The 11,843-nt window shown below is 40.1% G+C and overlaps 1 protein-coding gene across 1 annotated transcript in view; it reads right to left on the reverse strand.

Moving 5' to 3' along the window:
- Positions 1 to 11,153, reverse strand: part of VSTM4 (V-set and transmembrane domain containing 4) — a gene marked incomplete at its 5' end in the record, with an annotated part of 31,901 nt that extends 20,748 nt beyond the window's left edge. Inside the window, 4 exons of the mRNA XM_010024708.1 lie at positions 1,121 to 1,228; positions 2,815 to 2,883; positions 10,487 to 10,888; positions 11,082 to 11,153. Coding sequence (XP_010023010.1) covers positions 1,121 to 1,228; positions 2,815 to 2,883; positions 10,487 to 10,888; positions 11,082 to 11,153 — 651 coding nt within the window. The remainder of the gene's footprint in view (positions 1 to 1,120; positions 1,229 to 2,814; positions 2,884 to 10,486; positions 10,889 to 11,081) is intronic.
- Between the last annotated feature and the right edge of the window lie 690 nt (positions 11,154 to 11,843).

Raw genomic sequence — 11,843 nt, forward strand, 5'->3', positions numbered from 1 at the left:
CAGGGTGACTCACCATGACCAACACACTTAAGTGTGGGTACTCCCTTGGCACAAAACCAGGAAGAATAATATTGATTTTGACCATTCCTCTTGGCAAGCAAGGTTGTTGGGTTCAGTTAGAATCAGTTACTCTACTGAGTGCACTACTAGGAAGATGGAGCCTGAAATGTGCTTGTGGTCAGGCAAGGACTTCTGTATACATCTATTTTTGGTTTACGTGTCTTCTCCCTCGTGTATCTGAGTCACTCATTCCTTCGTGGTATGTGTGTGGTGCTGAAGAAGCAGCAAAGTCACGATACTCTCCTGTCATTAGCAGGAAAATCACTAACCAAACTCTTTTTGAAAGCTTATGTCCAGAGATGGCTCTTGCGCTCTTCTCTGTCATGGTGGCTGCTAAGTATGCTGGTATCTCATCCCCACAGCTTGTGTGAGGTCTCCAAATAAACTACTCTTAAAACAAAATGAAAGTAGAGCCTACAGTGGCTACTCCACAGATCTGAAATAGCACTTTTATTATAATAGGGCTGCTTTCATGGAGATGTAGCCTCTTTAAGAAACTCTCTCTGAGGAGGAAAAAGAATAAAATGGTAATCCTTGAACTTGAAAGATTATTATGAAAAGTCAGATCTGAATGATGAAATGATGCTTTAGTTTCAAAGAATGTTACAAAGGAGAGAGGGCTAGTAACAACTCCCATATTTCCAAGAATATTACCAGCTAGTCTTGAAGGGAGAAGAAAACAGGATACAATAAGACTGTTTTGAAACCCCTCTAAACGTCTGCAGAAATGTCACTCATGTAAAATGTTAGCTAGATATGATCAGAATGCAATTTCATGATACAGCACTTTGCCATCTTTGAAAGAACTTCCAACAACCTTCAATTTATGCTTATGCAAAGCTGAAAGATTTTGAAAAGTCCAATGCAAATTTAAAATACCTTTGTTCTAGTCTTTCTGGCAAAAATTTTTTTTTTACTACCAATATTATTTGTTGTTGTTATTTTTATTAAATCAAGGCAAGGAGTTCCTGCTTTCCTGCTTTTCCTGCATTCTATTTCCACTACCACCCCCCCTCTTTGGTAAAGGCCTTGAAGTCAGGAAGAACAACATTTCACTCACCTGTGGACCTCCTCCTGTTCAGAAGTGACTGACAGAGAATGACAAGTGTAAAAAGAAGAACGCTGATAATTCCTATTGAACACACAAACACTGCATACACATACAGATCTGAAAGCCAAGCACAGATGTCAGTCAGTGTTGCAGCTGTACACTTCATGCTTACAGGATAGAAAAAGGTTACAAGATTTAAATAGGCCCAAAAGATTTAATGTAACAATTCAGAAGTAATTTGGCCCTCTTGAAATTTTCATAGTATCCTGCTCCTTTTAAAATTTGGTTGGTGTTTCCATAAATGCAAATAGATGTACTTAAAGTACATCTAGTACATCAAAATAAAGTAAGAGTGCTTACTTTCATGAGGGAGGAAAAAAGTGCTGACTTGGTGGAGCTTTTTTTCTTTTATTTTCTTTCCCTTTTTTTTTTGTTGGTTGGTTGGTTGGTTGGTTTTGTGCTGGTTTGGGGTTTTTTGTACACCAACAAAAAACTAAAAGGAGCTCAGTTGGATTATTTCCCAGCTAAAACAGCTGTACTTTCCTAAAAATCAAACAGACAGAAAACCCCAAGCAAACACAAGAAGAAAAGTGGCACTGGGGAGAGAACTGAGGACACTGAGGAAGAAGAAAGTCTGCCATTGTTTCTTCTGGTGGCAGCACTAGCTTGAAATTTTTGTTTTGTTTTGTTTTGTTTTTCAATCTACAGCCTCAGTCTCCCTTTATGGCTTTCATTCAGGTGCCATAACACATTCCCTGTGGAGCTGACAGGACTTGTATCATGGCAGATCAAGATGGAGTATTTTGTTCAGAAGCAGAAGAAATCTTTAATGACTTATTTCTGCTTTTACTAGAACTCTAAATAGAGTACTTTAAGGATGCTCTACCCATTAATGTCTTGAAATGTCCTTGGGGAGCTTTATTGGCTTCTTTCCTGCTTCACAGGAAACCAAGCTTCAAAGGTCAAGTGTTCTTGTTGAAAATAGCATTGCTGGAACTAGACCCCTGACCTGCAGTTCTGTGCTTTGTTCCCCTTATGCAGTACAACAATATAGTTTGTAAATTGTGGTTTAAACAGCAAGGCTCCCCATAGAATCAAGACCATCCTGCAAGCGAGCAACCCTGCCTAGGAGGCAGTGCTGGGGCTGTAAATGCTGTGCTGGCGCTTTGCTGATGCTCCAGATTGGGGTGGGAGGAGGAGAAGGGAATCCCAACTGCGTGCAAATTCTGGATTTCAGTCTCCTGGAACAGCCGTCCACTAATCTTCACAGAAAATACTGCTTGTCTTGAAAATCAAGGCAGCTTTAAGCTGCTCTTGCAGTGCAGAGCATGTTTGGTGAGCAGTTTCTAAGGGTAGCAGGAACATGGAGTGCTTGATACCTCTTCATGCATGCTCATCAGCTTCCCAAATAAAGGTTTGCATTTGTGTTATGTGATTAGCCAGGCATAGCTTATTTTCCCATTGACCATAACAAATGTACGAGAAACTGAATATATATGAAAATATATGAGAAACTGAAGCTGGACCTTCCATTCTCTTTTCTCCATCACCCCTTGTACCCTGTGGGATGGTTTCTCAGGCAAGTCCTGAGTTTGCACAGGAACTAGCAAAAGTGGTCCTGATTGGAGCATTTTAGCTGTCTGGTAGCACTGGACTAAACTAACATCTTATATAGAACCCGCAGCAGTTAGATGCATCTTTACCTTCAAAAAATTTCCAAGCTTCATGATTTTTCTTGAAAGTGGGATCATCATCAGATTTTGATGAAATCACTAAAAATAAAAAAAAAAAGAAAAAAAAAAGACATGACAAGAACCGAAATTGTACGGCACCTCTTGGGTGTTGGGACCTCTTGAAGTAAATGTAGTTCTGCCTTAGACTTCAGAGCACCATGATCTTGTTTTATCTCACGGGGTGTTTACCTTCCAATGAAACACTTCACTTATAAACCAGCATTATAAAAATATCTTCCAGCAGATTTCATCTGGCTTGGCAACCCCATGAGGGATGCATTGCTTGATAATGCCTCCCTGTTGTTATCTTATTCATTTACACATGCAATGTGTGGCTCTTCAATCGAAAGTTAAATTCAGCGAAGAACAGCAAGAGAACAGAAATACACTTTAGAAGAGCCTAGGCCTCAGAATAGGATGGCCATGTGCTTCTAAGGTCTGGCTTTGTGGGGGTCTGAGTATCCAAGCGAAAAAGCAGCCATTATGTATGTGGCTGGCTCTGTGTTCTAAGTTACCCAGAAAGACTGCATGACCCCAAAATGTACCAGCTCACCTTTACAGCTTAGATAAAGAGCTGACTGAATCACTACATTCTAACCCAGTTAAGAGGGAAAATAGCTGCAGAGTTTGCACAGAATTCTCTCTGTTTCAGAAAGAGGAGCAGACTACAGAGCTCTGCAGAGAGCAAATGGATGAATGTCAGTATCATGATAGCTGTACAACCTAGCACTAGAATCCAAATGCTCTGACTGCTGTATCACTGTCAAAAATCCCCTCTGCATTCCTCAGACAGACTGTTTATGCATTCTGACTTTTCTTGATGACATCAGATTAGACGATGTCTCTCATGTTAATCCATGATTTTTCTTCTGTTAGAAACCATTGCAATGCAGTAAGTCTAATGATGTCCTCCATATTGCCAATGAAGTCTGAACATCCAAGAGAGTTTCACATGGCAAAGCATTAAAGAACAAGTATCTTACTGGAAAAGTAATTCGTTAAGGCATGCTCTGTAGAGATGTGAGGTGCGGAGCTAACTCAGTGGATGGAACTGCTTTCAGGACTAATGAAATCTTTCGTTCTGTTGTGATAGGAAGCTCATCCTGAATATTTTAACATATCTACTAATTTATTACATGGAAGTATTGCACATGTAGATTTTTGGCAAATGTTTTAGAATACCTGCCCTGGGGAAAAAAAAAGGCTTTTGTTCATTTTGGGGGGAAAAAAAAATAGAAATCTTGCCTTTCTGTATCTTGCAACATTTTTACCATTAGAAAATGCCACATGCAACTAGTATTTAGTATAACTCAGACACTGTTCTATGGGAAACTCTGACACATAAACTTTCCAACAAGACAGATTGTTGTGATCATCTCTACTTGTTTGTGTTATCCATGCCAGTAGGATTATAATTGGACTGCCTGATTTTCTGTGCTTGTCCTCCTACTTGTAGTCTCTTCTCTTGAAGTGTAAACTATTTGGAACATGTATTGCTCTTCTTAAGAAATGTGCAGTACCTTGCATAGTGGGCTTGAGGGATTACTCAGCTGTAAATGATGGCTTGGAGGTACTGCATATTGTTCTGCACAGACTACTCACTATTTTGAGTTTTCTGATAATAGGGCAGTGGGGAACCATCTTTCCAATGTCTTTTTTTCCTCAAATATACTGTTTTCTGGTGTTTTTTGTACTGTAATTAAGACCACTAACTTGGTTTTAGACTAACATTAACCACACAGGCCTAGGAAAAGAACAGACACCTTCGATAAGAAGATGTGGGAAGGGGAAAAGGTTGACCTTAGCTTAGACGGAAGATGTTGCATGGCTGGAGTAGAAGACACTTCTTGGCAAATCAGGACATGGATTTCTCTTGGTTTTACTGCTAAGATTTAACAATAAACTTTCTATAAATCCTACTTGATATCTTGTATTCGTTACACACAAAAGGGCAAACCAACAGTTCAAATTTCAGCTGAGCCTTCAGAAAATACTACAAAGCTGCTGTAGCCAACATGTGAGCACATGAACAGAAGACTGTAACGACTCCATCCCCATCAGATGAGGCTCCTTTTCTGAAGATATGTACTCATAGCAGCCTTCCAGTATCTGAAGGGGCCTACAAGGATGCCAGAGAAGGACTCTTCATCAGGGACTTTAGCAATAGAATGAAGGTTAATGCGTTTCAACTTAAACAGGGGAAGTCCAGGTTAGATATAAGCAGGAAGTTCTTTACTGTGAGGGTGATGAGGCACTGGAATGGGTTGCCCAACGAAGTGGTAAATGCTCCATTCCAGGCAGTGTTCAAGGCCAGGTTGGAGAGACCCTTGAGCAACCTGGTCAGGTGTGAGGTCCTTTCCAACCCTAACCATTCTATGATTCTGTCCCTAAAGGAGAAGCCAGATATGTAGCTAAACTTTTAACTGACATTATTGCACATTAAGAAACTATTGATCGTAATTCAATTGTTTTTCCACAGCTCCAATATGAGTATCTGTATAAATTTATGTATTGCAAAAAAATGTATTTGCAGCTCCTTAACAGCCTGCATAAATTCATACCTGCGAACAAACCAAATAACATCTGAATATAAGTTAATAGCAGAATATAACATAGACCACACTGTAATCTGGTAAAATATTTTGCTTTGTACAGTGCTATGCTTGGATGACAAAGGGTATGTATTGAACTGTCCTATCTTTTTTCTGCTTCAAGATTCTGAAGAAGCCAAATGACCCTTTTCTATTCCCTCTGGACATCTGTGTCGTACACAGACACCTTCTCTTCCTGGTGAATAAGAAGAGGGATATAAATACTATTTCTGCATCCATGTGATATGCCAAGTTGTAAGAAATTTAGCTGGTCCTTTAACATAAATGTACTATTTTGAATTTGGCCATAACTGTGGACACATTAACTGGAACAAAGTATTAGACAAGACAGCAACCGTGATGTGTGTGGACACTGTTACCTTATTTGATAAAGCACAAGCAGCACAATTTAAGTATCCAAATGCTTCAGGCAATTTGTATTGCTCTTTTTGTTTCATCCTGGATCTAACTGTAATATAAGTAAATCCTTTTGCAATAAAAAGTGTAACCAATCATAATATAAAATATAAAATGTGTTTGGAAGAAAATTTCCTTGAAATGCCCAAGTGTTACTATCGGGGAAATTGGAGACTTTATCAACACTCTTGGAAGAGTTGCCCTCCCTCGCATGTGTAGCAAGTCCTGTACACTCATAGTGCATTAGTGGAATGCTAGTTAAGGAGGTCCTTTCTTTGCTGTAAAGAGGCTTTTAGAAGTAATACAGTTGCTGTGGCACTTAAAGATATGTTATTTTTCACATATCTTTTAGTATCTTCAATCTGGATGTAGAATTAGAACAAATACTCTTTCTGGGGGGCTGGGGTGGTGATGATGTCTGCCTCAGATCCCCACAGGGCATATTGTTGGTGTGTTTAGTCTACAGGTGGGCCAGAATTCCTTCCTTGTCTCAGTATTCTGGCTCTGCTTTGTGTTATGTTTGAAGCAGAGAGAAGCAGGACAGCTGACCAGTGTGAGAAAGATGAAATCATGAGCAACCTGGTCTAGTGGAAGGTGTCTCTGCCCATAGCAGGGGGTTGGAGCTGAATTGTCCTTAAGGTCCATTCCAACCCAAACCATTCTGTGATTCATTAAGTCTCAGATTCCAACCCTGATTTTGTATTCTTAAATCATACTAAAAATGGGGGGAGAGAGGGGAATGGTATTTAAGGAGAGGACTGAAAAGTTAGTTTCCCTTCTTTGCAGTAACTAAATTGTTCTGAACCCACACTTTGGCTATGAAGAGAAAAGAGAGGTTTCATCATATATTAGAAATAGGCTGAGCAGCAATGAATGATGGAGAGGTGGCTTTTTGTGAGGAGGGGTGTGACAGGTGGTCTCACAGTATTTTATGTTGCTTTTTCTCCTGCTGCTACCTACCTAGAGCATGTCCTTCCCTTTCCAAGCACTCCTGACAAATTCATATGTTTCACTATAGGCATTTAAGAAATTCCATCATTCAGTGAATGAGAAAACATTCTTTAAACTGCTGACCTGCCTCATGAAATGACACTAACACAAGAAAAATCTAAAAATTATTCTCTATCTGATTTTCTCTCTTATTTTTTCCCCCACAAGCTTCCTAATTATTCTGCACCCTTTGGGTATATCTGTTGGTCTATTTTGCAGGTTCTTCATGCAAGAAACACATTATTTGTTATCCATTCTATGTTTTTGTATACTGCTCTTGGAGACAGCTACCTGGTCTGTAACAGCACTCTCCTCCTCCACTGCTTCTCTCTGCCTCTTCATATCAGAGACCTGGTCCTCCCTTCCCTCAAGATACCCTCAGAAATTCTTCTTCAAAACACCGGGAAAAAAGCTTAGTCTATCCTCTAGGAGACTCTGGGATTGAATGATGGCCTCCTAACCTTGCTTGTAAACTTGCAAGCTTTAGCCCTGACCATCCACTCAAGGCACTGCTGGAAGTAGCCACACCTGGTAGTTACTCTCAGCCTCTCCTCCTCTTCTCCCCTGGCACAGCATTTGGACCACTTGTTCTTTGTGGATTGAAATGAGAGCCTTGGCTTCCCTTCCCCACACTAGTCACCAGCTTTGTCCCTTCCCAAAGGTGAGGCTGAGGCAGCTGGGATGATCAGACTTCCTGCATGCCAGTTCCTTCTTGACAGTGGCTGAATCTAGAGGGATGAAGGCAGAAGAGATAGGGACAGGAGGAAGAGAGCCAGTTCCTAGCCAAGCACAAGAACAACAGGGAAGAACAGCTGCTGAGCATGAAGCAAGCTATGTCTGAAGCCTGTAGGGCTAAATCATGCATGCAATAAAGTTTCATTTCATATCCCTGTGTGGTTACAAGGCTAACCACTGTGTCTTGGCTCCAGCCACTCAACATGGGGTCAGTGCTTGTAAAACTTAATGCCCTCCAGAGATTAAGATGTCTGAGTTCAGGAGATGTTTTTACTCTAGTGTTTTCACTCCTCCCTGTTAAAAACAGAAAAGTGAAAACAGCAACAAAAATCTAACAATAAACTGTTCTTTGAGCTGTGAAGCTAATGAATCCTGTGGTATGTCCAGGAGCCCCAATTACTCACTGCAGTGTCGAAGGTCACTGGACACATGGCAGCTCAAGAACAGTAATTACCTTTTTTGTTCTTACACCTTTCCTTCAGTGAGGAAGTTCATATAGATCTTCTCTCACTCCCCCCACGCAATTCCACATTACTTGTACAACCTTAATATCTGTAAGGCTGTTATCTCAGTCTTAAAGTCAGCCCATGGATTGCAAATGGTTCAGACTAGTTGATAGTGTGATCATGTAGGCTTCGGTTTCTTTAGAAGATCGGTAAGAGGTTTGCGTTCCCATTTGGGCTTGGGTCCTGTTCCGTTGTTACTTGTATTTCTGACTGCAATCAAGAATCAGAAGAAATCCAAACTGAATGTCATAGAGGCTTTCTAGATAAGTTTTGCATGCCCACTAAGACAAAATAGTTTTGACTAAGATTTTCTAGCTGTTGTTCAAAATTGATCCACGGTCTTTGCTACTAATCCAGACAGAACTCCAGCTTTGGATCATTGGTGTCTTTCACCATTGCTAGTAATAATCAGCTAATTACATTATGTTAATGCCATGACTTCTCAAGGCATATTTAAACATTGCTGGTCAACATGAAGCTGCTCTTTATTGCTTGCTATATTGTATTTTTCACATCTTTGTTCTGAAACTTCTGATAGATCAAAGTGAAAGTTTGTCTTACCTGAAAGCTATCTACAGGAGATAATACACTCAAAAAATATTAATTTTTACTGTCACATTTCTCCCCCACTGTGTTCATAATCCGAAAGTAATACAGAAACCTGAATGACACCAGTGAAGCTGGAATTGAGGTAATATGCTTTAGATTAATACTACATAAAGATGTTCAAATCCATCTTGAAAAAGCCTGTAGTCAGTAGAGTTCCCTCAGACTAAAATTGGTTTCAGAGGAGATCTAGGGCCATTTTCACCACAACATAAGGTAGATAAGCAGGATTAGAGTTTTCCAGCTACAGGAATAACATTTTGGGGTCTAAATACAACAATAAATTTATATGAACAGGAATGGCAGAAAGTTCATGAAGTAGAGTTTCTGCCTACTAGTTTTTCTGTGATTGCTGGATGAGCGTCTTGAATTTCGAGACCCATGGACCAAGCAGTCACCCTTGATTTTCAGCAACATCTTCAGAGCTGGCCCTGTGGTAAGCCAACTTTTCTGTTTATAAAGCCACAATCAGGGGACTAGTTTGCCAGCTAGCCCTAAAAGCACGACTGCTGAGCTCAACCACCTCTTCAAAGGAGTCTGTTCTCTAAGCCCAGTTTCAACCATCTCTGACAGTGTGGGTGTGGTGGTGGCAGACTTGAGCTGACCCATCCCAAAGAGAAGGCTTGTTTTCAACTTGGTCTAAACCCACACTTGTTGCTGGTCATTTCTTTATCTGATGTTCAATACCAGCAGGCATTCACTGTTTTTTTGGTTTGCTTTGTGGCTATAAGTGGCATAAAAAAAAGTAAAAAAGTGATACTAGAAATATTACTTGCCAACTGCTGCTGGACTAGAACTAAAAGCAATGAAAACATCACAAGAGATGCCAAACATATCTAAAATACAGTGGTTCTATTTCTGGCTGACCCACTGCATATTCTTCAGGAAATAAGTTCTCTCTGTTTCTCTTTGTATTTAAATAATAATGGCATTTGTTTATTCCCACTAGCAAAGCTGTAGAGACCATGTATTGGGTCTGGCTAAGGTGGAGTTCATTTTCCCCACAGCAACCCTCATAGCGCGTGCTTTGTATTGGTAGCTAACGAGTTGTCGATAACACACCAGTATTTTGTCACTACTGATCAGTTCTCTCAAAACGTCAAGGCTGTCTCTCCAGCATTGCCTCCTCAGTAGTAGGATGGGGATAGGCAAGATCTTGGGAGGGGACATAGCTAAGACAGCTGACCCAAACTACAAAGAAAAAGGAGGAGGGGGAATGGCTTTGATTATCACAATGTTTGTCTTCTGGAGCAACCGCTACACATACTTCTCTGCTTCCCGGGAAGTGGTTGGACATCACCTGCTGATGGGAAGTAGAGAAGAATTTTTTTGTTTTCTTTTGCTTCTGCACACAGCCTTTGCTTTTACTTTATTAAATTGCCTTTATCTTGACCTTGTTTTCATCTTATTTTCTCCTCTCCCTGTCCTGCTGAGGAGAGGAGTAATAGAGCGGCTTGGTGTGCAGCCAGCAATCAGCCAAGGTCAACCCACCACAAACCTGTAGTTCAATACAAAGGAGTTTTAATTACTGTTATTCTGGTAAAAGGCAAAGGAAATAGACAAATCTATCAACCTTCTCACTTCTTTGCATTTTATTATGGGCTGAATAATGTTTAAATTGTAATGTGTAAGTAAAGAAGTTGAGTATCAGGTTTTCTTCTCATATCTTCATGTAACACTTAAAAATAACCTAACTTCAAATGTCTTAGGGATGTCCTATGGATAAACTTGAAAGAAAATTTTAAAAGGCTGCATGGGACAAGAAAAATGGGAGAATTGAAATCAGTAGTCTCTCACCTCTTATTTCAGTAGCTGCTGTGCCATTTGACCATGCTGTCCACTTATTCCTGTGTTTGCCAATTTCCTGGACTTTGCATATATAATGTCCTTGATCTGTTTGCTGAAGACTTAGAATAAGAAATTTGTACATAGTTCCATGTTTCTCTTTAAGAAGATGAAGTCTTTGCTTGTGGAAATGATGAGTATAATTTCCATAATACTGGACAGATCCAAACTTTGTCATTTTGATCATCAGATACTCCTGGGTAGGTGATGCAGCGAAGACCCACCGCACAGCCAGCAAATTGTCTGTCTTTCTTTTTTCAGAAATGTGGCAGTAGAGGGTAGCATTATCTCCCTCAGAGTATCGCACTGTTGGTCCCGGAGAGACTGTCACGTTTAAAGCCTCACAAACATCTGCAGAGGAGATAAAAGATGGTGAGAATCCTCCATACCAGCACAACAGCACATGTCCCAGTGTGCAAGTCCGCAGCAGGTAAACTAATGGCATCCATTCAGTATGCAGCAATTTAACGAGCTCTTAGAACCTGACATCTGTCTGCCTGTGAATATTTAATTTGGTTTGAGGCCCTCCTTCAGTGAGTCTCCTCTAGTATTCTTGCTGTTGTTAACAAAGAAGATAGGGCTGAAGTGGACACCTCACTGATTTCACATAATCTTTTGTCTGAACAATGTTAGTCTAAAACTAGTGTGGAGCAAAAGCTAAGAATGTCTTTTGCAAAGCTGTTCCATGACCAGCTCTTCCAACGATTTGCATTCTTCTTAGGATTTCCAAGCTAAACTGTTTCAATAGCCACTTTATGCCCATTTTTTCCTGTGCCAACTTTAAGTTTAAATAGTGTTTTCTTCTCTAGCCCTTGCTTCCTGACTCCATATAGAAAGCAATTATCTGGTGCCTCAGCCTTTGCTTTGTCGAACTGAAGAAGCAAAGCTCTGTTAGTCTCCTTTAGTAGTGTCTTCACTTCCCTGTTCACCTTAGTAGCCCTTCTCTGCATTGGTTCCTGTTCAAATTTCAGTTTTGATTGTAATTTTTTATGTCTTTTTCTAATGTGGGTAACTGGAATTATAGGCAGTGTCTGGAAAGAAGCTCTCCAATGTACTGTGAAGTAGTCACAGTACTTCCCAGATTTGACTGGGATATACCTTGCTTGGTATAGCCCAGAATTATGTTGTCCTTTCTTATGATACTTCCACATGTGATTATATGTCAGTTTAAAATTAAACAATAAACTTGAGCATTTTCCCTTCTTTGTCAAATTCTTAATAAAGAAATTCTTACTAATCCCCAGGTACATGACTTTGCTTTACTAAGTTCTGCTCCACTTTTGTTAATTGGTCCTCAGTTTTTCCCACA

Source organism: Nestor notabilis, unplaced genomic scaffold (genome assembly GCF_000696875.1).
Source record: "Nestor notabilis isolate BGI_N333 unplaced genomic scaffold, ASM69687v1 scaffold1422, whole genome shotgun sequence".
Classification (NCBI taxonomy): Eukaryota; Metazoa; Chordata; class Aves; order Psittaciformes; family Psittacidae; genus Nestor; species Nestor notabilis.